The 27,032-nt window shown below is 41.3% G+C and overlaps 1 protein-coding gene across 1 annotated transcript in view; it reads left to right on the plus strand.

Annotated features, from left to right (window-relative positions):
* The window catches only part of LAMC1 (laminin subunit gamma 1), a 99,140-nt gene that overhangs the window by 64,668 nt on the left and 7,440 nt on the right, over positions 1–27,032 (plus strand). The window contains exons 4-25 of the mRNA XM_081121006.1: positions 1,400–1,566; positions 4,333–4,521; positions 5,307–5,424; positions 6,012–6,110; positions 6,207–6,343; positions 6,966–7,088; positions 7,176–7,365; positions 7,682–7,794; positions 10,250–10,471; positions 10,581–10,769; positions 15,315–15,560; positions 16,064–16,217; positions 16,801–16,943; positions 17,740–17,918; positions 19,151–19,307; positions 20,831–21,036; positions 21,491–21,570; positions 23,098–23,235; positions 23,934–24,078; positions 25,105–25,254; positions 25,519–25,633; positions 25,994–26,193. Of these exons, the coding sequence (XP_080977132.1) occupies positions 1,400–1,566; positions 4,333–4,521; positions 5,307–5,424; positions 6,012–6,110; positions 6,207–6,343; positions 6,966–7,088; positions 7,176–7,365; positions 7,682–7,794; positions 10,250–10,471; positions 10,581–10,769; positions 15,315–15,560; positions 16,064–16,217; positions 16,801–16,943; positions 17,740–17,918; positions 19,151–19,307; positions 20,831–21,036; positions 21,491–21,570; positions 23,098–23,235; positions 23,934–24,078; positions 25,105–25,254; positions 25,519–25,633; positions 25,994–26,193 (3,460 nt within the window). The remainder of the gene's footprint in view (positions 1–1,399; positions 1,567–4,332; positions 4,522–5,306; positions 5,425–6,011; positions 6,111–6,206; positions 6,344–6,965; positions 7,089–7,175; positions 7,366–7,681; positions 7,795–10,249; positions 10,472–10,580; positions 10,770–15,314; positions 15,561–16,063; positions 16,218–16,800; positions 16,944–17,739; positions 17,919–19,150; positions 19,308–20,830; positions 21,037–21,490; positions 21,571–23,097; positions 23,236–23,933; positions 24,079–25,104; positions 25,255–25,518; positions 25,634–25,993; positions 26,194–27,032) is intronic.

Consider the following 27,032-nt stretch of genomic DNA (forward strand, 5'->3'; position numbering starts at 1 on the left):
GGTAGGATTTGGATGAGTGGGGAGGATGTCTGGGTTGGGTACAGGAGGGATAGACGTGTCATGAACAAAAGTTTAGAGCTGGGAGAGTATAAACCTACTTGACTTAAGGAAAATCTCTTATATGAATTTGTAGAGTTGTAAACCAGAGAGTTAGATTGGTGGCCAGAGACCTGTCTACAGGCCACACAGCAGGAAAGAATCTTGAACTTACATCCCCTGTATTAAACTATGAGCAGAAACAGTATTTTTGCATGCAGTGTTCCTGGTATGGATTCATGCGCAGTGAAAGTTGATGGAAACTGTCACCAGTGAGAAATCATGTAGTTTTTTTTGCGGTAGGGCTGTGATACCAGGATTGGGAAGATTAGTTGTGGGCATGTATGTATGAGTAGAGTATGCTCGAGAGAATCTCTATTCTTGTTGTGATGCTGTGCGAGCTAGGTGATAGCTCACAAATACCCGACATTAGGGTGGTAACAGTAGAATGGAAAGGAACATTTAGCTGCATTTTATTCTGAAGGAAGAATTATCAGGATATAGTCAAAGATGATTGTAAGGTTTAGTGATCAGGAGGATGGTGGTACCATTAACAAAGTAAATGAACATGAGCTAATTTGGGGAGATCATGAGTTTGGTTGTAGACATGTAAGACTGTAGGTCATGGAGGACATCTAATTTGTGCAGCAATCAAGGAGTTTGGAAGAAACATGAGAGCTGGAGACATAAATTTGTGACTCATCTGCTTATGCTGTAGATGTTTCAGAAGTGTTTGGGTGCATTTTAAGTGGTAGTTGGAGCTACGGAACTGATTGCTATCTTCAAGGAAGCAAGTGAGGGAAACATCAGCGCACCAGAGCGCACGTTAGTATTCATGGGGATTTCCACGAGTTCGTAGTAGTTCATGGTTTTACCTGCATCTGGGAGTCCTTCAAGGTTTCTTACCCCAAACAACCTGTTGGAATAGCAGGCCACCAGGGAGAGACCCATCTGGTGGTGAGGTATCCAATGTCTCTTCAGATCAGAAAAGCTTTAATATCATTATGGCAGATAATTGCTGACATAATTATTGACTTGTTTTGTGCCCACACAATCCTAGGCACATGAATAAAGCAACTTATTAATCCTCCCAGCAACCCTGTGAAATAGACATCATCATTGTCCCTATTTTGCAGGTAATTCACAGGGCGGGGCTCGAACCCAGGCAGCCTGGCTCCAGAATCCATGCTATTCTTAACCAGTGCACTTGGCTGCCTCCTGACGCACACACTTCAGGAAGTGGTGCTACAGATGTCCTCAGATATTGTTAGGGACTTTCTTCTCGTGTCTGGTTAATGCCCCATCCCCTATTAAATAAAGCTACCTTTTTTTTCCTGTTGGATTTTTCCTCTTCTCTCCCCAGGTGTAAATGTAATGGCCACGCAAGCGAGTGTGTGAAGAATGAACATAACAGGCTGGTGTGCAGTTGCAAGCATAATACCTTCGGAGTAGACTGTGAAAAGTGTCTTCCTTTCTTCAATGACCGGCCGTGGAGGAGGGCGACTGCCGAGAGTGCCAGTGAATGCCTGCGTGAGTGCCCCTTGGTGCCAGTCCGTTCACTTATCTTGGGAACTTCCAGGGGTGGAAGAAGGAATGAGGGGTGACTTGCATTTATGCCTCCTTGAAAGGAAAACAATGTAAGGCAGTGCTTCTTCCATAATTTGAGAACGTAGGGCAATCAACTGCATTCAACATCAAAGGCACATCACAGATGAGGGCGATTGGCTGTAAACATAAACTGTGCTGGTTGTGTGTTTCCTTCCTGAACACACACCCCAGAATGGGAGCAGTATCCTCAAGGCTGGGCACTTTGCTTAGATCCAAGTTCCGGGCCAGGGTAGCCTGTTCTAACATATGGATTCTCTAGTTTTCTTCTTTGTTCTTTAAAATAGTCTTCCAACTAATGCTCATTTACTCAAGAGCCAAAGGTTATTGATTAATGTGTCAGTTACAGTGAGTTCTAGACTAAGACTACCATTCGAAAGCTTATTTATCCAAATTATTTTTCCTTGATCTCACTGAAGGGCTCCGTGGGGAGAATTTTCTTACTCCCCTCATGCAGAGGCAGGTAGCTCTGGGAGGAAGAGTAGATACTGGGACAGTGCTCCTAGGAAACAGGGACTGAAGAAGGTAGCACATTGTTTATTCCTTCACACCGTCTCGGTTTATTGCGCACAGATAGGGAAAGGAATCGCAGGAGAAAGGAACTATGAAACCATGTAATTGTGACTCGCCAAGGACTTAGGAAATTTTTAAAGCAACTGTAATTTTCTTATGTCCTTACAAATATTCCTTATCATACTCTCTTGGGAATAAATTGAATAAGAAAGAAGACACTGTGAACTTGGAGGAATTGTTGGCAGAAGCCTTGAGAAAGAATTGATATCTTAACTTATGATTAATTTTATTAGCTGCCCAGAGCAGATTTTCTTACTCATCTTTTCTTTCCCTCAACAAATCCCAGATTTGCAGATTGATTTTATAGCCGCCTCCAGCATTCCTAAACAATTGCTTGAGCCTCTTTAGTTCTTTGACTGAACTCTGTAGTATCCAGTGTTGGAAGCTACATGACAAAGGCTGGCGAAAGAAAGAATGAAATATTCCTAAGATGTGCCATCTAAATAAATATCAACATGTGTTTAGAAAGTGTTCTGTTTAATGATGTAGTCATATTTAGAGGCCGCCCAGGAACATTATGAGAACAACAAATACACTAGATCGCCAGCTTGCCACTAGCAGATGAGCTAAGTACTTTAGCAAAATGACTTTGATGGGGAGCTAAGTTAATTTGTTTTCCTCTTTGGTCCCTTTGGCACTGTCACCCCTCAAAGAACAAAGTTTTTGGAGGTTGTGACAGTAGTCCATTATTGTCCGGGTGCTCGAGCTACGGAAGAGAAAATGACAGCTACCTTCTCTCTTACCAGCTGCTGATGAGGGAGCCACAGCCTCTGCTTGAGCTGTGGGATAAAACAGATTTTCAACCAGTGTGCCGCAAGAATTTTTAAAACATACATCTATTTAGTCATAGGCACTGAGTCTTTCCCTTATGTTGTCAAATAAAAAAATGACAGCAGCCAATACAACAATAGCTGTCCAGTGTAAGTGAATCAAAATTATACCTATTTTCTTTTTCAGATTGGCAAAAAATATATTTTTTGGTGTACTGCAGAATTTTAGTAATTAGTTTTTGTGCGCCATGAGATGAAAAAGGCTGGAAATCACTGAGTTACACCAGTGGCGACCCGGGAATTGTTCTGGCTCATGGTCTCCGAGCACCAGACTGTTTAGGTGGGATAATCTAGGGGATCTTGAGGGAAAAGAAACAGCTACTGAAGAAGGGAAAGGGAGCTATAAAAGTTATTTAACACAACTCTAATTTTGGTGCCAGTGATTAGAGTTTCTAAAAAATTTTCAAGGATAACATAAAAGAATTGATTGTAAATAAAGGAAGAAAAGAAAATGTGTATATTCAAATATTTTAAAACAACAACCTCCTGATCTATCTGAAATTAAAAAAAACCTTTATGTAGTACACAAGGTACTGCCTGTATTTTGGGCAGAATCAATAATTCTGAGAAAACCATCTGAATATAAATGCAAGAACTTCTGTGACTACAGGTACTTGTTCTTAAACTATGGTTGTGCCCTGTCGGAGGTGATATCGTTAATTACTTCACAGATGACCCACTTGGCACTGTGGCTCCCCAGTGGATTGGATGTATCTACTAGATCCAGATTTCTCTTTAATTCTGCTTCCATCTGCAGAATCACTAATTTTAACCCATGTGTCTCAGGTTAGTCCAGTCCGGACATGCAGGTAATCTGGCACTTTGCATGTTAGAATCTTAATGTATTTGAATCACCTGAGGCCTGAAACTCAAAGGCGAATTGAAGCCTGCCTATAGGTTGGCAGCTTGTTCTTGGAGTTGGGATTAGGATAAATGATAAAGATTCAGAAAAACTGTGATTGGACTTGGCTTTTACTTGTATATGAACAATTACCTGGCGATTCCTTCTTAAGTACAGGAATTCCTTGACTTTTATGATGGAGTTGTTTTTGATAAGGATGAGCATTTCCTAATAAGCTGATAACCTAGGTCTGTAAAGCCTTTATTGACATAGTTTTTCTTTTCCTTAATGAACAATGCATCTAGTGGTCATTTTTATTCTAACACCACCTGTTACAGAGATGTGGGAAATTATGGTTTGGGTTTTTGTTGGGTTTTTTTTGAATTTTGTAAAAACGCTATTCATAAGGAGCATGGATCTCCCTTAACTCCTGTGTTTGGCCGACAGCCTGTGACTGCAATGGTCGATCACAAGAATGCTACTTTGACCCTGAACTATACCGTTCCACTGGCCACGGTGGCCACTGTACCAACTGCCAGGATAACACTGACGGCGCCCACTGTGAGAGGTGCCGGGAGAATTTCTTCCGCCTCGGGAACACGGAAGCCTGCTCTCCATGCCACTGTAGTCCTGTTGGTGAGTGACAGGCAATGTCTGCTTCAGCCTGACGGGTTGAAAGACACAAACAAAATAAGCATTCCGTTTCCCCAGAAAATACAGCTTAGGCGTTTGCACAGGTTCAGTATGGAAATGTGGCATTACTGTAACGTGAGTGATTCAGGATCTGCCTGTCCCCCCACCTCTACTCTCACATTGCACTTTCAGGTGATTTTCTGGTGCGTATTAAACTGGGCTTGGCCTGAGAAATGGTTTTTTAAATAATTAGTAGCAAGATCCTAAGGACCGTTTGAACTTGACTGTAAAAGGTTAGCTATTCTGTGAGTTCTTCCTTGTGAATGATTTTGTTTAGTCTAAAATCCTTAGAGAGCCGAACTGTTTCATGTTAGTGTGTATTCCTAGATGTGGTAGGCTCTTAGTGCGTTCTGTTCTCTCAAGAAGTTAACCTTTGTATTTGTTGTTCGTGCTGGTATATCCTTAAATTCTAGGCATGACCTGCAGGCGCCTGTGCTTTCTCACAGAGGAGTGACTGGCCTTGTATTCACTGTACCACCGGGTACAGAGTGACTTGTTAGTGTTTTCAACATTGATGAGTAGGGGGGATGTCTGGAAAGTTAAAATGTGATGTCTTAAAGGGGTCTGATTCTGAGAGAATTCTGATTTAAAACTTGATGTTTTCTCTTCATAACGATCCAGAGATTATATATTGGTTTTTAGTCATTGTTCTTAGTTACCAATTTTCTTTCTTTGACATATTAATGCTGCTGACACACTTGGTGGTTGACAAGCTTTATAAATTTTAGGTTCCCTCAGCACGCAGTGTGACAGCTATGGCCGTTGTAGCTGCAAGCCAGGAGTGATGGGTGACAAGTGTGATCGTTGCCAGCCTGGATTCCATTCTCTCACGGAGGCAGGATGCAGGTGAGACCTTTTAAAACCAAAACAAGGGGCAGAACCTGAATGTAGCTGATTCATAATAATAGATCTTGTGGCTTATCCATAGCAATATAAACATTTTCCCCCAAAATAATTGTCAGCAAGATTTAAGACTTCTGGCTGTAGCCCGGCCGGGCGTGGCTCAGTGGTTGAGCATCGATCTAGGATCCAGGAGATTGCGGTTCGATTCCCAGTCAGGGGTGTGCAGGAGGCAGCCGATCAGTGACTCGCTCATCATTGATGTTTCTGTCTCTCTCTCCCTCTCCCTTCCTCTCTCTGAAATCAATAAAGATATAGTAAAAACAAAAAACAACAAAAAAAGACTTATGGCTGTAATGATGACCAAGGATTAGTGTGTACAGAGATTAAGCAGAGTTTTTCATATTAAATGTGACAGGTAACCTCGATTGAAACCAGACCCAAATACAAAAGTGACATTAGTATTCATTTGGCTCTATTGGGTGGCTTTTTAAAAAATTATTAACATGCAAAGCAAAAGATTGACTTTAAGAGTGGAATTTCTTTGCTCCCGTCTCTTCTCTCATTGTTTTACTCATTTTTCCACCCAACAGGCCATGTGCGTGTAATCCCTCTGGCAGCACTGATGAATGTAATGTCGAAACAGGACGATGTGTTTGCAAAGAGAACGTCGAAGGCTTCAACTGTGAGAGGTAGCTCATTCTGTCTCAAGCTGTGTTGTCTTGTCTTTGTTACCGTATTTCAAGTACAAAAAAAAAAAAGCCTGATTGTATCTTAATCTTTTTCAGATGCAAACCTGGATTTTTCAATCTGGAACCATCTAATCCCAGGGGCTGCACACCCTGCTTCTGCTTCGGTCATTCTTCTGTCTGCACAAATGCTGTCGGCTACAGTGTTTACCCCGTAACCTCGACCTTTCAGTTTGGTAATTTAGACTTTTCTTCCATCCCCTAGAAACGTGCGACTAGACTTACAGTATTTTTAAAAATCAGTAACTCTCAGAGGATTTTTTGATGGTGGTAACACTTCATGTTTTTTAATGAATGTGATTTTTTTTAATTTGGCTTTTTTTGTTTCTTTGGGGTTTTTTGTTTGTTTTTGTCATCCTATATATTTTTTTCTGTGCTTAGTAATTTTTTTTTAAGTTCTTTTTTCTAGTTGACATGCAATATTATATTAGTTTCAGGTGTACAGCATAGTGGTTAGACATTCATATAACTTACAAAGTGACCACCTCGGTAAATCTAGTACCCCTCTGACACCATACATAGTTATTACAATATGACTGACTATATTCCCTGTGCTGTACTTTATGAAAACATACACATGGGCTTAGAATTTACCATAGTTACGTGTTACATAAAATAAAGCAAAACATAACTTGAGGGGTATAGCATATATAGGTTCTGTTGTAGGATTCATTTATTCCAAAACTTTCATTGCTGTCTCTCCCTATACTTTCCGTTTGTTGTTGTGGCCCACGGAGGAGGTAAATTCAGGGCATTTACAATGTAATGGCGCTTGTGTGTTTCGTCCTGTGCTTGTAGATGAGGATGGGTGGCGCGCAGAGCAGAGGGACGGCTCTGATGCATCCCTGGAGTGGTCCAGTGAGAGGCAAGACGTCGCCGTCATCTCAGACAGCTACTTTCCTAGGTACTTCATTGCTCCCGGTAAGTGAGGCTGGAAAGCAGTGTGGCTGAGATGTGCTCCTCTGTGGCCTCATTCTCACATCCTTGCCCCATGTGTCTGCATTCCAGCCAAGTTCTTGGGCAAGCAGGTGATGAGTTATGGTCAGAACCTCTCCTTCTCCTTTCGAGTGGACAGGCGAGACACTCGCCTCTCTGCCGAAGACGTGGTGCTCGAGGGAGCTGGCCTGAGAGTGTCTGTGCCCTTGATCGCACAGGGCAATTCCTATCCAAGTGAGACCACTGTGAAATATGTCTTCAGGTAAGTCCCTCTTTGTTGTAAAATCTGACTTGACCCAAATTATAGAAGTGGTTTCTTTAACTGAGCTTATCAGGCCTCAAGGCAAAGGTTGAAGGAAAACTTAGGGGTTGTCTGGGGGCCTTTGTCAAAGGAAGTCTTCCCTATGTTCACCTGTATGTACCCTTGCCACCTCTACTGTCAGACGAGCAGACCGACTTCTGACTTGGTTATATTGTCGGAGCATTGTGTTGTTGGTGGCCTAAATGAATAAGAAATGCATTTTCGGACCTCAGAATTGTCCTTACAGAAGTTAACAGAGCCTCTTCTTTCTCTCCAGACTCCATGAAGCAACAGATTATCCTTGGAGGCCTACTCTTACCCCTTTTGAATTTCAGAAGCTCCTTAACAACTTGACCTCTATCAAGATCCGTGGGACATACAGTGAGAGAAGTAAGTTATGATAAAATTCAGGAGAGCTATTTAACAAGATGATTAGGTTGAAAGATCTGTACTATGCAAAAGGGTATCTCTAAAGTCCTAATACTGTAACACTGATCCTAAAGAAGTGATATAAACTACCTCATTATACATGAATTATATATAAAAATAATGTATTTTTAAATCACTTTTAAGAACCTGGAGAAAATTTGCTAAAATTAGTAAATACTATAGTTTTGTAATGGATAAGCCTATTGTGATTACATTATATATAAATAGATTCTTCTAAAGTTTCTAAATATAATTTTACTCGCTCATATGACTTAACCTTTATTTCTTTTTATTTACTGCTCTGTAATTCTCAAGCCTTTAACCATTGGCTAAATTATGAAAAATTATAAATTACTGAATGAACATTTGTTATAATTTTAGATAAACAAAGCTGTTTTAAGTATGCCTTTCAATTTTTTTCTTATAAAATTTTTTATTTTAATGAAGACCTTTCTGTAGAAAGGTAGAACTCAGGGCAGTGGAGAGACTGGCATCAGCAGCTTGGATATGTTGATTTTTTTTTAATTGAAGTATAATTGACGTACAACCTTATATTAGTTTCAGGTCATGACATAATTTTATATTTGTACATACTGTGAAATGATTGACACAATAAGTATACTTAATGTCCATCACCACACAGTTACTTAATTTTTTTCCCTTGTGATGGGAAATTTTATCATTTACTGTCTTATTAACTTTAAAATATGCAATACAGTGTTATTTACCATAGTTGCCATGCTGTGCATTACATCCCCACTATTTATTTATTTTATAACTGGAACTTTGTAAATCACCAGTCTTTGTTCTCTGTAGCGATGAGTTAAATGTTTTTGTTGTTTTTTCCTTTCTCTTTCTGTTTTTAAAGGTTTCATGTGTGAGATCATGCGATATTTGCTTTCTCTCTCTGACTTATTTCACTTAGCATAATGCCTTCAAGTTCTTGGATGAGTTGATTTTGGAGATGCCTGTATGAATCTCCAGATGAAAACGTCTTATAAGTAGTAGTTAGAAATACGGATGCGGGACTTAGGAAGAAGCTAGGACTGGATATCTAGAGTTGGTTGTCAGTGTATGGGCAATAATTTTTAAATTTGGAAACTTGGAAAAAAGAAAAGAACATGCACTTCTGGAAACATAGTTATTTAAGGACCATGCCCTGAGCCTCAAGAGGGAAAAATAATATTGAGGAGGGGAAACAATTAACAAGTTTAAGAAGATAACGCCATTGGATTTTGGATTGGGTGACTAAGGAATCGCTGGTGAGGTTTTTGGTGTGTTTTTTAAGAATTGTTGAAACTGAAATTAGAGTGAGTGCGTTGATAATAATTTGAAGGCCAAGAAGTAAAATAAAGGTTATTTTTTAAAGAAGTTTAGCTATAAGGGAAGGAAAGAGATGGACTATAATTTGGGAGTAGGGACAAGATGAGAGGGAGAAAGGGAGACTTAAAAATGTTTAGAGTTGGAAGCACATTAGCCAATGGAAAAGTATCTCATGATCTAATTGTGGAAAAACCCCATAAACATATTAAAAGTTAACTAAGTTCAAGGCAGTCATAGAAGAGATATCCTTCAGCCTCAGGTTGTCAGTTTCTAAGAATTATATGAGCAGCCAATGATATTTCATAACATGGGGAAATACACTTGAAAGATAGACTGCCAGAGCCAGGAGTAGGATGGAAATTAAGGGAAGTATGACATAATCAACACCTTCCTCTTCCATGGGATGTTCCAGCTAAGACCATGACAGGCACTGTGGTGTTGGATGAATCATTGGTCTAAGCCAGTGTAAGGCTTCCTCTGTTTTTATTTTCTTCTGGAAAGGGGACAGCATTGTGATATATGGCACAATGGCTTTGTAGTAATTGCACACTTGTTGAAGTAGCCCAGAGTATTAGAACTTGTGTGCTTATTTTTGCTGTTTTGTGCAAGGTAAAAAGTATATAATTGAGTGGTACTTGTTGACAGGTGCTTTCTTATCCTTGAACTTTACAATCAGTGCCTGCATGCCCACTTTTGTCACAAAAGAACAAAAACACTGCTTAATGATTCCAGACCTAAACTCTTCTTGTCCTGCATAGTCTTGCTCTTCTCTCTTCTTGTCCAAGATTATGGTCCAATGCCTTTCATTTTCTTTATTGGTGATTGGGAGAACTATAAAATCCACCAATCTCGGGTGTGTGCGTCTGTGTTTAAAATACACGATTGCTATACTGTTATTCCAGACACAGCACCAGCTACCACATGATTGTTCTAAATGCTATTTTCTACTTATCTTCTCCAATAAATTAATAAAACTAATGGTTGCTTATCTCTGGAATTTTGGGTCTGGTTACCCTTTAATGTTATTGACTTTTCATGAGCTTTCGGAAAACAGAAGCTAGTTCAGTGATTCTCTTTCCCACACTCCACGCAGGTGCTGGATATTTGGATGATGTCACCCTGGCTAGTGCTCGACCTGGGCCTGGGGTCCCTGCAACTTGGGTGGAGACCTGCACCTGCCCTGTGGGATACGGAGGGCAGTTTTGTGAGATGTGCCTCTCAGGATACAGAAGAGAAACTCCGAGTCTTGGGCCATACAGTCCATGTGTGCTTTGTACCTGCAATGGACACAGTGAGACCTGTGACCCTGAGACAGGTGAGCAGATGATCTTTGGGGACTGCTAGACCTAAGTTCTCTTCAGCAGATGGGTAGGAAATGCTCATTGTCTTACTTGCCTGTTTTCTCACACCCGCCCTCCAAATAGGTGTTTGCGACTGCAGAGACAATACAGCTGGCCCCCACTGTGAGAAGTGCAGTGACGGGTTCTATGGAGATTCATCCTCGGGCACTTCCTCTGATTGCCAGCCCTGCCCATGTCCGGGGGGCTCAAGTTGTGCTGTTGTCCCTATGACACAGGAGGTGGTGTGCACCAACTGCCCTACGGGCACCACTGGTGAGCCTGCTCTTGCTACCTGCTTGCAGTGTCCATCCTTTAGAAACACCATGAGAAAAGGGCTTTGGGAGTGTCTGGATTTTTTTTTTTTTTTTTTAGTTTGGCGTAATCATTACAATTTTCCTAGTAGGCAGCATTTTAGAGGAAACAGATTTATTATAGATTTACTAAATGCATATCAAATACTAATACTAGCTAATATATTTATGGCTGGCTCCTTTCCTGCCTCATTAAGCCTCACGAGCCTGTGAGGTAGGTTCTGCTACCATCTCCATGTTCCAGCTAAGAAAACTGAGACACGGAGACACTAGATTGCATGACCAAGCCTGCAGCTTGTCATTGGAGGAGCTAGACTTTCAACCCAGGCATTCCGGCTCCCCAAAATGATGACCACTACAGTATACTCCCCCTCATAAGATGAGAACCAAAACTTGGTTTTTAGTTTGTGGGGCTGTTATCCTGGGCTTCTTGATATAAAGTGGTAATTAATTTTTTTCTACATTCTTTCTCTAAACTCTTCTTTCAGTATATCAGAGCCCATCCCATTTAGTTGGGAAAATGTGTTCATTTTTTAATAATTTTGGATTGGCCAGTGTTCCCATTCTCTGAGTTTCTTTCTTTTTTATAAAAACACAAAACTAGATCTTTCGTAGCTACTCAAGGAACTGCCTGCCCAGGCTGGCTGACCGAGGAGAGCAAGGCTCACTGGTGACCGTTTCTCTTCTAGCATTGACTTCAGCCTCCACGTAACGGAGAGCTTCTGGCCAGGCTTCTGATACAGCCTTTGACGCCATTACAAGCCTTTTGTTCCAAAGATATTGCTACAGAGCATGAAAACAAGTGAGAAACCAAAACACTGAGCTAATGATCTGTATCTCTTGTGTTTCATCAAAACATTCTTTAATCATTGGGAAACAGCCAAACACCTCATCTTTCTTCCTGTTCCACTGACCCCTCCCCGAGCGCAAGGGCATGCAACACAGAGGTGCGGTCATTTGCTTAAGATAGTTGAGAAAATAAGGAGTGGAAACTAGTGTAGAATTTTATATTTTTGACTCCTTCCTGTGGCCTAACAGAGCCTCACGCAGACAGACTTCTTCAGCCTCATTCCCCATCACTCGGCCCTGTCCTGCTGGGCTTCTTGTCGTCACTCAGATGTGCCAGACTCTTCGGCCTGCCACATGCTCTCCTTCAGAGTGCTTACCCCACTCACTCTCACGCAGACCTCCCTTTCCTTGGCCACCTCCTGTCTCCTCGTGGGATGGGGTCGAACATCACTTTCCCAGGAAGGCTTTCCAATGGACCCTCCCTGCCCTCCCACCCCAGGCTCTTAGTGCCCTTTACTTTGCTGTCATAGCATCTAGTAAGTATCCCATTTATAGTATCTGTTCCTGGATGTACTTAATATAATGTTTGATGGTAAATCCTGTTACTCATCTTGTTGTTTCATTGGGTAGCTGGCAGTTGCAAAGACAAAACAGTTCAGCATAGTGGGCCCACTCTCACGTCTATACTAAACATTACCAATGGTGGATTGAGACTGTTTGGGATGCTCTAATGAAGAGATGAAGCATAAAATAAGAGATCTTGGGAAATGTTATAAACATGTTGGTCACTGATCAGGTGTTTCTCACACAAAGCTTGCAAAATAGATTTGTTTCATTAGTTATCACCTGGCTGGAAGGGAATGATCTATAGCGGTTCCTGCGGATGTTAATCCGGGTGTAGCTGTCTCTGAAAAACAACATAGCCCCTGTAAAACATCCGCACTCGTCAATCCTGCATCATGCTTTGCTTTGCTTTCATAGCTCTCTAACTATTCGAGATTTCTATGTTTATTCCTTTGTTTATTGCCTGTCTTCCCCTCTCCTCCTCTCCCCCCCAGTTTAAGCCCCATGAGAGCAGGGACTTTCATCTGTTTTATTCACTTTTGTACCCCTGACACCCAGAATAGTTTTCAGCATTTGTATTTGTTGAATGAATGCAAATATTTATTGAATAAATGAGCAGAGATTGCAGATACAAGTAAGATGCTCTTCATTAGAAGACTACTGAAAAATAGAAATAACTCTTGATAGTCATTGAGATCCTAAAATGTGGTTCGCATTCACACTTAATCTTTAAAACAATCTTTTGAGGTAAATTACTAATAACAGTCTTTTTCAACCAATTTTTGAGTACATGGCATTGGGAATATAAAAATGATTAAGGATGGCCCCTACTCTTCAGGGGCGAGAAGTATGGAAGAAGCAGAGATAACTTTCATACGGGGTGGTTAGTTCAGATAGAGGGATTACACAGCATGCTAAAGATATTAGAACACCTCTCCCATTGCCAGGAAGGATGATAAGGAATACCAAGGCTAAAAAGGCGTATAACCTGCCCAACACCATATAAATAGTACAGTCAGAACTTGAACCTCCATCATAGACTCTCAGACAAAAGGGTCGATGAGCTGTAGCTACCAGAGGGTGTTTTGGAGCGAGAGCTTTCCTTGGGCCACCATGTAGCTCTGTTTTAGGTTTTTCACCAGATTTTTTAAATTAAGTTTTATTCAGAACAGGTTTCAAGACATTTTAAATGTGGATCCTATCTAGAATAGCTAAGTTATCTAATGAAAAAGCAGAACTGAACTGCTGTCTTCATGCTAATCTGAACATGGATCTCGCTGAGGGCCTGGTAACTATTTACAGCAGAGACCAGAAGGCCCCCAGCTTCCTCTCCCCTCAGCATCCTGTTTCTCCCCCTCCTGCCCCAGCCCAGCCACATTTCCTTTGGCCTTGTCAGTGGTCTTGATTAGCCACCTGCAGCAGTCAGTGTCTAGTCCTCAGCTGACCCCGTCTCAGCAACACTGGACGCTGCTGACTGCTCACTTTGCTCCAAACATTTCCTCCTCTTGCCTTTTTCGACCCTTCCCTCTCCTTGGTTCCCTCCTACTTCTCTTCTCTTGGGTCTCCTTTGATCATTTGATTCTCCACTTCGGGCTTTCATGTCAACTTTTCAGTCTCCCCTTAGGTGAGCAGACCCATCTTTAGGCTTCAGAGCCTCTCTGTGCTATAGTGGCGACATCTGAATCTTCAGCGCTGACCTTGCTATCCTGAGCACCGGCTGCCTCCTTGCCATCTCCATTTGGGTGCTGGGCTGGAAGCCTTCTGGTTATCCCTACTCCTCCATTCTTCATCTGTCTCCACCCTGACAAGAACTGCATGCACCACCTAGAATAGCAGCCTCCCTGGTGAATGCAAAGTATTTATTCCAAGGCTCGCTCTCTGTAGGATCCTCATGGTTTGGTGATCTTAATCAAAGTTCTCAGCTCCTGGCAGGTGGCTTTCTCCAAACAGCTCTTTCTAGTAAATTTAGACACTTTTAGGTTCTGATAATTGCTCCCTGCACCCACCCCCTGAGGCCCAGGTTATGGAGCCCGTCAACCCCATGGTTACTGTCCAGGTACTACTCTCCTGTGGTTTCCCTACACTCTGCCCGTAATTCCATACATGGTATCTTTACTAAACTCTCTTCAAGTCTTGCTGATCTGAATCTGCCAATTCTTTCCTGCTGTTACCTTGATTCAGGTCTCTAAAGGAGCCTCAGATTTAAGCAAATCCAAGCTAAATCTTTGATTTCTTCTTTTTCCTATTCCAACCCTGTTCCTTCGCCAATCTGTTCATCTCAGTAAAAATACTACCATCCACCTAGTTGCTCAAGCTAAATTCGTAGGCATATCCTCGATTCTTCTTTCATTTCCCAAAGCCATCAGCCAGCAGCTGTTACTGGCTCTGTCTCAAATCGACCACTTCTCACTTCTTCCGCCGTCACCACCCTGGTCCATACTACTGTCATCTGTCCCTGCTTCACAGAGTCATGAGTTTTGTATGCGGGAGAAGCCCTGAATTCTGGCTCTGTCCCTCTCATTTGATCAGCTGTTTGGTTGTGGGCAAGTTATTTAAACTCTCACTGTTCCCTTAGCTGTGATAGAAGTGGGTGGCAGGTGACGATCTCCAAGTTACCTTCTAAAATGCTCAGATTCTGTACTAGTTGATGCTGCTCTAACAAGGATTAGCGAACACCTTTTATTTTTTAAGAGAATGATTCTACTCTGTTGTATAAGAGATTTGTGGTATCAAGAGTGCCCTTTCATCTTTCTTAATGCCATCAACAAGAACAAACATATGAATGTGCCATCCCTTGGGAATGGAAAGGTTAATAAACCCTGAGCCCAGCTCATTTACAAAGCACTTTCAGTGTGTGATTTCGGGTAATCCTCAGAACATTTGAGGTGAAGTAGGCAAGCCAGGTGCTACTTTCTAATGAGGAAATGGAGATGCACCCAAGGTGGCTCCACTGGTTCGGCACAGTGCCGGGACTGCAGCCCAGCTCTGCCTGCTCTCCTAGGCTGGTGCCATGTCCACTGCACCGTGTCACTTCCCAACAGACGGTTACACTAGACTTTGTAACCAGTGGTAATTTGTAAGCAGGCTTTGAAACCAGTAGCACTGGAAATATCTCAGTCCTTTTTTTGGTAACATCTGGTTATCTCTTACCCAGGTAAAAGATGTGAGCTCTGTGACGATGGCTACTTTGGAGATCCTCAGGGGAAACATGGGCCTGTGAGGCTTTGCCGGCTATGCCAGTGCAATGACAACATCGATCCCAACGCAGTTGGCAATTGCAATCGCCTGACGGGAGAATGCCTGAAGTGCATCTATAACACCGCTGGCTTCTACTGCGACCGGTGCAAAGATGGATTTTTTGGAAATCCGCTGGCTCCCAATCCGGCAGATAAATGCAAAGGTGATCAGCCACCGGCCAGGCCAGATGCTGTCCCAGTTGTACTTATTCTGAGAACTCACTATGTGGTCGTTCTCTTTAAATATTTACAATTATTTGTTCTAGAGCAGCACCACTCAATAGAAATATGTGCGAATCACTTATGTAATTTAAATTTTTCTAGTAGAGACATTCAAATAAAGAGAAACAGGTGAAATTTTATTAATATAGTTTATTTAACCTAACATATCTAACATATTACCATTTCAACAAGTCACCAGTAATAATACATTATTGATATGCATGTATATTTTTTCCCCACACCAAGTATTCAGAATCCAGTGTGTATTTCACATTTCCAGCACATCTCCGTTAAGAGCAGCTACATTTCAAGTGCTTGATAGCCACAGGTGACCCGTGGCTACTGCACTGGACAGCACAAGTCTAGAATCTATTTGTATAGTTTATATTTTCGTGTTTCTCTTGGGTGAGTTGCCTGTTTTGCTGTATCTGTCTTCCTGCCTTAGCCTGCGATTGCAACCCCTACGGGTCCTCGCGGCAGCAGAGCGGCTGCAGCCCTGTGACCGGCCAGTGTGAATGTCTGCCTCATGTCACCGGCCGGGACTGTGGAGCTTGTGACCCCGGATTCTACAACCTGCACAGTGGGCAAGGCTGCGAGAGGTGAGGTGTCAGGTCCCTTTGGTAGAAATAACCTTTACTTTTTTTATTGTAAGATGAACTTTTATGAGTTGTTGCTGGCTTGACTTCGTTCAGTAGTTGTTTGAGTGCCTGATATGGGCAAGGCTCCCTTGGAGGCAGTACTGTAGAGCTGTAATTAAGTGAATGGGAGAAAAGAGTGGAATGCAGTGGCCCCAGCTGCGTCAGTGTCACCTGCACCTAAGCAACATTTTAAAAAAAATACATAAATTTCAAGGTCCTTTCTGAGATGCTTAACATCAGACCTTCCAGAGTGGCAGTTGGGAAATTCTTGTTTTCAAAGCTCCTGGTTGGTGGTATGTGGCGCCAGGTTGGAGAGCCACAGGCAGTGAGTTTAGTGGTGGAATTACAGTGTTGGTGTGTTTGCCTAGAAAAAGAGGTTCCAAATAGAACCCCTGAAAGTTATTGAACCTGAGGGGCTCATTGGCCCTTAACATTCTGTTTTTTTGTTATAAATTAACATCAGTCCTGTGCTGAAAAGGGAAAAAAGTGAAGTTTGCTTCAAGTCTGTTTTTCCTACTTGAGAAATGCCCTGTGTTCATTTCAGATGTGACTGCCATGCTTTGGGTTCCACCAACGGACAGTGTGACATCCGCACTGGCCAGTGTGAGTGCCAGCCCGGCATCACCGGTCAGCACTGCGAGCGCTGTGAGGCTAACCACTTCGGCTTTGGACCTAAAGGCTGCAAACGTAAGGGGTGTGGATGGCATAGAGCTCTAATCTCCCCTCATTCCAGTTAGAACCACAAGTCCAGAAAGGACTCTGGCAGCCCCAGTCTCGCCGATGGCTCACAGCCAGGGCCTCCCGTAGGTCATTGTCGATGCTTTATTCCATGAGAATTATCCCCTTAAACTCTGGGGACTGAGAGCTTCCCTGGTTTCTTTGTAACCACCTTCTTTATGTCTTCTTTTATATTGTTTCTGATTCCTCCTTCTGCCAGTCTTCCAGTTTTTCAAAGAAAAGTCTCCCTTTGATTACCGAGCATTCCCACTGTACTTAGTAAAACTTTTTATTGATCACATTCTTAGTGCAGATGATGGGACAGTGAGGGAGTCTGCTCAGAATGTTTGTTGACTTACTGGCTGCAGTTGCTTCCCACCCTTGGGGCGCTTTTGGTGCAGTTACACGTAAACAGCTGCTGCTCCTTGGCATAAACACTTGCCTGGAATTCGGCCTCAGAACAGTTTGGGTTTTTGCTTTCTGAATTCCTTCATTTCTCCTGTGGAATGTAGCATACGTCATTGACTCAGTTCAGAGATCAAAGTGGATAAATAGTCTATAAGATAATACAACATAAACTAGAAAAATTTCTGTGTTCTCAGCTAAGCAGACTTAACCATTTAAATTCTCCTAAATCAGCCTGTTTGAAAAAAGAAAACTTCTACTTATAATGATGGTACGGTCAGCTTTTTGGGAGTCTGAGGTAAAAGAACATGCACTCTTCTTTCTTTTCCTTATTATGTCCCCTTTTGCCTTTATTCTGCAGCCTGTGACTGTCACCCTGAGGGGTCTCTCTCACTCCAGTGCAAAGACGACGGTCGCTGTGAATGCAGAGAAGGCTTCGTGGGAAATCGCTGTGACCAGTGTGAAGAGAACTATTTCTACAATCGGTCTTGGCCTGGCTGCCAGGAATGTCCAGCATGTTACCGGCTGGTAAAGGATAAGGTAGCTGTCAACAGTGCACACACTCATTCATTCATTCATTCATTCATAGTGCAGGCATTGAATGGCCACTCCCTGTGCACTGAGCTCTAGAGCAAAAGTGGTGGACAAGGTAGACACAGTCCTTGTTCTCAAAGATTCATGATCCAGTTGGGAGATAAGGAATAAACATTAAATAAAGAAGTCCTAACTGAGATAAGTGCTAGAAAGAATAGAAACAGAAAATAACTGGGGGGAACTGCTTTATCCAAGGCTTCTTTAAGGAAATTCACTTGAGGTGAGATCTGAAGGACGATAGGAGCAGGCAGAGGGTGGGTAGGCTGTTCCAGGCAGAGCGAAGGTGGGCACAGAGGCCTCCAAGCTGGGAGGTATCTGGAGCCTGCTGAACAAGGAGGGAGCAGTTTGTGATAAGACTGGAGAGGTAGGTGGAAACGTCGCACATGTTGACCATAGTAAGGAATTTAGGTTCTATTCCCAATCCAGTGGGAATGCACTGAAGAGTTTTAAGCTAGAAAATCCAACTCATCTTTTAAGAAGAATACTCTGACACTCTGTGAAGAATGGTGGTTAGGAGTGGGGCAAAGGGGAGCCTATATTGGACTGGAGGAATATGTTTGTGGGGTAGGGCAGTAGAGGGGGCAAACATAGGGAAAGAGAAGAATCAGGCTGGATGTTGGATTTTTTGCTTAAGGTAGCTGGAGGCATTATTTATTGAACAGATAAATCAGAGAACAGATTTAAGAGGAAAAAAATCAAGAGTATAATTTTGGATGTTAAGTTGAGATACCTATCAGAGGAGCCAAGTGTAAATATCAGGGAGGTACCTGAAATGCAAGGGAGAGGTCAGAACCGGAGAATCATCAGCAGGTGTAGTGTTTAAAGTCAAAGGAACGAAGTACAGCACAGGGAATAGTGTTGATGATATTGTAATAGCCATGGGTGGTGCCAAGTGGGTCCTGGAAATACCAGGGGGAACACTTTCTAAACTATATGATTGTCTAACCACTGTGCCGTACACTGAAACTAATATATGTAAAATAATATTAAATGTAAACTGTAATTAAAAAATAAAATTTAAAAATACAAGTAAAAATGAAGTCAATAGAATGGGCATGCATGGAGTGTCTGGACCTGCATGTTATAGCATGAGTAGTATTCCTGCAGGAAGTACAGCTCAGTTCTTCAGGAATGCCTATATGTCCTATCTTTTCTTCATCTCTCTTCATTATATTTAGGTTGCTGAGCACCGATTGAAACTTCAGGAATTAGAGACCCTCATGGCAAACCTTGGCACTGAGGGTGAGGTGGTGACAGATCAAGCCTTTGAGGATCGACTGAAGGAAGCAGAGAGAGAGGTGATGGACCTCCTTCGTGAGGCTCAGGATGTCAAAGGTACGCAGGATCCAACAGTGGGTAACTTCCATGACGCAAGCCAGTCTTTAGAGGTGGCTCCTAAGTCAAAGTGAATTAGTATGGTTTTATAAAATTCTGCCTCAATTTTTAAACTATCTGTAGACTGAATTATTTTTTAAACAGCATGTAAAAATACAAGAACCTGTCAACTTAATGGTTTAAAATACAGTAAACAAAAAATTCTCCCAACACATCAAAAAGGATTAGATGTTAAAATTCTGTTTTATACTTGGCATTTTTTTTTTTTTTAACAAAGTATTCCAAATAGTTTTTCAAAAGCACTGCTTTATTTCCTTAGAAAAAGGACTCATAAGGAAAAGTTGTGGTCTTCAAGTACTGACTGAACAGCTACTGAATATATACACTTACTATTTATGAGGGTAAAGATTAGAAATTAGTGCCTTCTTATGAAATTTTCTGTTTAATTAGCAAGCACATGTGCTAGTATATATACAAATATATATTTTACATATTATGTACATCTTTAGTATCATTTGCAGTTTGGTAGACCAGTCCTCTGTACATTACCTGATGAGACTGGTGACAGGCAGAAAAGGGGTTGACTTAGATTTAAAAAACACTCTATTTTAAAATACTTTATTGACTTTACAAGAAACAGTTTTAGAAACTTCAGAAGTAAAAGATGTTCTTTTAAATAATTTGCTTTTTAAATCACATTAGATTTCTTTATTTCTTCCTCTGAATTAAGCTTTTTCTTAAATTTGGGCAAGTCTTTTTGTACAGTTATTGAATGTCTATAATATGCCAGGCATTTTGCTTAAAAATAATAATGAAAAGATAAATAAGACACCGCTCCTTCTATCAAGGTGCTCACCATCTGGCTGAGGTTGCTTCTGCTTGGGGTGCTCCATCTCTGAGATACTGTGTTCACAGACACAGTAATTGTGCATTAACATTAGTCCACTCGGGACCACAGTGCTGGACTTCCCTATGGAGTGTATGAATTTGTATCCTCTTGGAGTTAGAGTACAGGTCAACAAAAACAAAACAGATTGCTCATTTCTTGTCAGTATCTCTTAATGTCTAGAATTTTGACTTTATAAAATTATTGATGTAGAGAAGGAAATAATTGGATGCATCTTCTTTTGGCCAGTTTAATTTTAATGAGAATCCAGAATTCATTCTATGGGGTAAATTTTTTAAAATTAAAGAATAAAATGAGAGGTGAGTAGCTTAAGTCCATCTTAGGTGTTTGTTTTTTCTCTTGATTGTAGCATTTTAAGTCTTAAACATACATTAAGATCTGGGATAGAGTGATGAGTGACAAAGAGGAGCTCATAGTCTAGTGGGACAGACAGACACTGTGATGAATGTAGCAGCACAGTAATGATTGACGGCTCTGCTGATGGGCTTAGGGGAAACTTACTGGAAAGATGCTACGTCTAGAAGAGTAAGGATCAGGAGTGCCTCCGATCCCATGTGAGGCGATTTGTTGCCCCACTTCAGATAATTCACACACCTTCTTCTATAATGCATTGCAGATGTGGACCAAAATTTGATGGATCGCCTCCAGAGAGTGAATAACTCCTTATCTAGCCAAATCAGCCGTTTACAGAATATCCGGAACACCATTGAAGAGACTGGAAACTTGGCTGAGCAAGCACGTGCCCGAGTGGAAAGCACAGAGCAGTTGATAGAAATCGCATCCAGGGAGCTTGAGAAAGCAAAAGTGGCCGTTGCCAACGTGGTGAGTGAGTGCGATGCCCTGAGGTGGCGGTGGGGGTGGGGGTGTCCCTCGGTAATTTGTAGCAGGTCTGTTACAGTCCGGGGAGTGCTTGCTCCTTCAGTTAAATTGATTCCTTGTGTTTTTTTCATTTGTCTCTAAACATGGAGTAAGAAAGCCCCGTTGCTCATAGGAGTCATGAAACAGTTATCAGGAACTGGATAAAAACCAAAGGACCTCTGGCTCCTTTCTCTAGCTTTGTTCTTTCTATAGCACTAGGCAATTTTAGATTTTATCTTTTCCTGAAAATAGAAGCAATAAACTACAATCAAGATGCTGCTGTTAAAGATCTCTGAAATTAAGAAGAGGTGTTCCTTTTCCTAAATGACACTAATAAAAATTTAGTTTTGACACTTGCTTTATTAAAATTAAATAACTCAGTCCTTTAAAATTTGTGCTTTGTTTGTTTCCTCTTCAGTCAATCACTCAGCCAGAGTCCACGGGGGACCCGAACAACATGACTCTTTTGGCAGAAGAGGCCCGAAAGCTTGCTGAACGGTAACCTCCAGATTCCTGTTTAATGGTGAAGCTATGGCTTCCCTAGTGGTGTGGGCATGCTCTCCCATCCTGCGCCTCAAACACTTTCCACATAACCCACTCTTGCAAGCTGTACTCTCTTTTCTGAAATGTTATCAGCTGCGTGTACTCTTTTCTTCCCTTTAGCTTGAAATTAGAGTATTTGCTTTGAATATTAGAGTATGACGGCTTGAAGTGAAATTATATTTGCACATCTGAAAAAAAACCATAATATTTTTAGAAATTTGATTTCAAAACCTGAAAGTTAATAGATAACTAAGAAGTTCAGTAGAATTTAGTTATTTAAAAAAAATTTTTTAAATGTTATATTTTCAAGTTTCAGTAGAAAACATTTGCTAATTTGAAAACATTTGGAAGTCAGCCAAAGAAAATACACCATTTCATTCTTAATTTTTAAAAAATTAAATGTAATGTAATTTCTTAAGAGGACTTTAAATGATAGAGGGCATCAAATTTAAAAATTTTTTTAATTAAATTGCTGGAATGGATGCTCTGTGAAGGCAGACGTTTTTGTGTCTTACTCACTGCTAAAGCCCCAGAGCCTAAAACAACGTGTGGCATATAGTAAGCACTCAGTGAACGTTCGTTGAATGTGTTGCAGAACAGCTGTTGACCTCATGGGTGCTTAAGTAAGCTGGTGGTGGAATTTTAGCCTCAGTGTCCAGAGCACTTACACTGGCATCTTGCTTAAACAAGTGCTCTCTTTGTTATTTGTGAATGTGAATGTGTGAGCTGTGTCATTTAGTTCATAGCACATTCATGGTTTCATAGATGGATTTTCTGATGGAAAGAAGACAGCTGAAAACATTATGGAAAGCTCCCAAGAAAATTAGGTCTGGGATATCAGTTAAATTCCAGTGTACTTCGTGAATTTGAAGGAAAATTTATCATACCCAAAAGAATGGCTACCTATTACAGTGTGACAGTGTAATATGAAATTTCCGAGGTAAAGGAAAAACCTTAGCGGTTGCCCAGCTGAAATGCAGTATTCGGCTGGAGAGCCTGTTGGTGGGCTCCTTGCCATTTCATGTCGAGTTGCTTCCTGGCCAGTAAGTGGGTTGCATGGGAGAAATCTGAGTAGTCAAAGCTCTTTCATGACTGTGTAGCAACTGAACCAGAGTAATGATTACACAGATTAAGTGTGGGATTTGTGTTTATGAGAGATACATGAGTTCTTGCTAGCATACATGGTTTTATATGTAAATCGCTCCTAACTAATTATAAGTAAGTTTTTGAAGAAATATAAACATTTGCCCCTATAAATTTTATGCCGTTCATTTTCTTGGAAAATATCATGTCCCCAGATTATAGAATGCTATTTGTACCCACTGAAATGGTTGCAAAATTTCAAATTTATAAGATTTTCCAATATTTGTAGATGTATATATAACTAGTATAGGTAATAAGGTAAGCATTACCTAAGTTCTACTTCTTTCCCCATTAGATGGTTCTGTTTCATGGTTTATTTTTTTCTTATATGTTATACAGCCATAAACAAGAAGCTGATGACATTGTCCGAGTGGCAAAGACAGCCAATGACACATCAACTGAGGCGTATAATCTACTTTTGAAGACACTGGCAGGAGAAAACCAAACAGCATTTGAGATTGAAGAGCTTAATAGAAAGTGAGTGAAATTTAAAAGTGGCTTATAGGCATTCAGTTGTTCTTGTAAGTAACACCAGTTTGATGAAAGAGCAGATGCCGGCGGATTCAGGGCATGCGTTCAGTAAGATTTCTTTTGTCTGTCATGCTTTTCAAATGGTGCCGTGATGAGAGGAGGGAATGTAGGGCCGTAGAGATTTGATTTGATCCAATTACTGTAACTGCAGAAAATGGTAACAAGACTAGCCATGATACTTAAAATTCTGCATAAATGAAAACAGAAAAGGAAAGCATTATAACAGAGAAAATACACTTAAGTTACAAATATTTAAAAAATGTCTGATGTGAGAAAGTATAAGGTAAACCGTATGTTATGAAAAGGATTGATGAGATGAAATATAAATTTCACCTATGTTGGTATTAAACAATAGCATTTTCAGGTGGCATTTTCTTTGAGGTTTTGGAAATACTATCATAGTGATTTTTTTCCCCCATGGTTATTTTTTATTTCCAAGAATAGACATACTTAATAACTTACAAAACCTCTACAGTTCCTTTTACATACGGAAAGCCCTATATCTGTTTAAACACAATAAAATAAAGTACTGAAATTTTGTCTTACTTCTACCTTCCTTGGTTTTAAACCAAAATGAATCTGGTTAATACAAAGGTGCGAAAAGCAACTGAATTTTTCATGAAGCCGCCTCTCTTGCTCCTTAGGTATGAACAAGCAAAGAACATCTCGCAGGACCTGGAGAGGCAAGCTGCACGAGTGCATGAGGAGGCCAAAAGGGCTGGTGAGAAAGCTGTGGAGATCTATGCCAGCGTGTCCCAGCTGTCGCCCGTGGACTCAGAAGCCCTGGAGGTACGGGATTGACAACCTGTATGCACGGGGCTTTGGTTGTCACTGCTGTCACCCACCCACAGCCCCCACCGTCACCCCCGAACACACACAGAGTCGGGGTAAGAGCTATTCTGACTGTCCTACACCTGTCACTGGTACCTACCTTCACTGTCGGCCCACGGACTCACTGGTAAAGTGGAGTTCTGTTTTAGTTCTATTTTATAATAGAACTGATTGAGGTAAAGAATCCTGTGATTATACACATTAAATAGCAAAGACTACTTTAGTGATATGAGTAGTCACTCCTAAATCTTTAATATAAATCCAGATTATAATATATTTGGATTAATTAAAGCAGAGTACGCCTAGACCATCACCCCCAGGCATTGCCCGGTTGAGAACGAGAGAGATATAAAAGAGAATGGTTTAAATGAAAAAACAAAAATAAATATATCAGGATGCTCTGGGCCAGGTAAAATATTTTGGAATTGGTAGTATTATTTTATTTCATCTGTACTCTAATCATGAGTCCTCATACCACACTCTGGATAAATTATATATATATGTAATTTTTACATTAAAGTTGAAATTCATTGCATTACACTTCTTACACCAGAGGCATTGACTTGATCTTTACCGTAAAGGTTTAGGTCTCTTCAGACATGTACATACTGTATGATTCCACATATGTGAAATTTGACAGTAGGCAAACTCAACGATGATGATAAAAACCAGACCAGTGGCAGCTGTATTATTGGAAAGGCGGGTGTGGAAACTGACTGGAAAGAGATACAAGGGAATTTCCTGGGGTGGAATTATTCTGCATTTTCATTGGGGTGTTGGTTACAGGTAAATATATTTGTCTAGATTCATCGAACTAAGCGCTGTACATTTCACCATGTGGAAAGTATACTTCAATTTTTAAAATAAGGTCCATGTCTTCTGTTAAAAATACCTATTGAGTATTAAGTATTACAGCGTTACTCCACCTACCTTTTCATCGGTTTGTTTGATCTAAAATGGCATGATCTTACTTGCTTTTCACAGAAGGAGGCAAATAAGATAAAGAAGGAAGCTGAGGATCTCGACCGTCTGATTGATCAGAAGTTAAAAGATTATGAGGACCTCAGAGATGACATGAGAGAGAAGGAATTCGAAGTGAAGAAACTTCTGGAGAGCGGCAAGGTCGAACAGCAGGTCGGTTTGATTTGTGGATCGCTTCATTCCTTGGGGCAAAATTTAAAACCGTCCAAGTGTAAGCTGTGTATGTAATGTCACCACAGTTGCAGAGGCGGCAAACCGTGAAGTTCCCAGAGGAGGGCCTTATTTATGCGGGATGCCCAGGCCCAGCCTGCTGGGTGCTGGCAAGTCTCAGGGCGGCTGCCTGGAGGTGCCTGATCTGTTAGGAGACAGGGTGTTCACTGTGGCCAGTTTGGCCTCTGATCAGCCATGTGTTTGCAGACCGCCGACCAACTCCTAGCCCGAGCTGATGCTGCCAAGGCTCTTGCAGAGGAAGCTGCTAAAAGGGGGCGAAATACCTTACAAGAAGCCAATGACATTCTCAACAACCTGAAAGGTATGAAAGGGTCAAATAGCAGGGTCAGTTTGTATGCTTCCTCCACAAGGGCGAGATCCTTTTTCGTTTTTAATTTTTACCATGAGAATCTCTGATCATGCACAGTATGAAACATAATACAGTCACCCCCCCATCTGTGAGGGATCCGTTCCAAGACCCTCAGTCAGAAACAGATGTTCATTCCTGTGACTCTCCCATGTAGAGCTGTGGGCTTTGTTCTGAGATCTCGATCCACGCTGCTTTCATTTTCCTCCCCTGACTTTCATTGTTCATAACATAAAATTCAGTCGCAGCTCCCGGAAAGCTTCCCTTTGGCTTGTTGAAAGTTTAGTTCACATGCATTCTTTGAACTTATTTTAGACTTTGATAAGCGAGTGAATGATAACAAGACTGCTGCAGAGGAGGCACTAAGGAGGATCCCTGCCATCAACCAGACCATAATTGAAGCCAATGAAAAGACGAGGGAGGCACAGCTGGCCCTGGGCAACGCAGCCGCGGACGCAACCGAGGCTAAGAGCAAGGCCCACGAGGCGGAGAGGATCGCCAGCGCCATCCAGAAGGTGTGCACTTGCCTCTTCTCGAAACAAAGTCTTTGCTTGTGCGTTTCTCTGGTCATTTTTCTTTTCTTTCCATACCCCCAAGAGCCCTCGTAAATTTTTCCTTCCACTCCAGTAAAATGATCTTAAACTAACCTTGTCGTTTATTTTTTTACTAGGCATCAGAGTAGGTAACCACACTGATTGAGGAGGGAGAACCATTGAAAGGGTCTTTGACTCTAAAATGTCTACTTGTCTCAGTGGCAGGGTCTGAGTTGTGAGTAGGTATATAGGTGGCTTTGGGGACCCATAGAGTCCCCTCCTACAAAAAAATTAGACTTCCTAAATAAGCACAGTTCTTTGACCTGGACAGTTGACCTTTTTTTTCAATCTTATATAGAGTGCCAAGTCAGTACATCTTTGAAGCTGCTCATTCAAGTATGTTGCCATATATAAGCCCCATCTATTTAGAATTTCTGTAGCTGCCGTTACTGGAGTCTTCTACTCACTGTAAAGAAAGATTTCTTTAGGCTGACTTTTTTCCTACCTACAGGTCAATCTATTTGTTTTATTGAAAGGAGGATTGGTGCTGATTCTAAAATTACATATTGGAGAATCACACACATTTTTTTAGTCTCTTTAGAATAGTCAGTTTCAGCTTAACTGTATTGTATAAAATACTCCTGTTTCAGGATTGCTGCCTTTTCGTACATTATGATGAACTGCCAAGTAGAACAAGGCCAGCTTTGAGTTTAAAATTTATCCAAGTGAAAGAATCTAATCGATACGATGTGGTGGAAAGTGCACCCCATTTAAATGTTCAGCATTAAACAGCTCTATACTAAACTGACCTCAACTAAAAA

This window comes from Miniopterus schreibersii (genome assembly GCF_964146895.1).
Source record: "Miniopterus schreibersii genome assembly, chromosome: 19".
Lineage (NCBI taxonomy): Eukaryota > Metazoa > Chordata > Mammalia > Chiroptera > Miniopteridae > Miniopterus > Miniopterus schreibersii.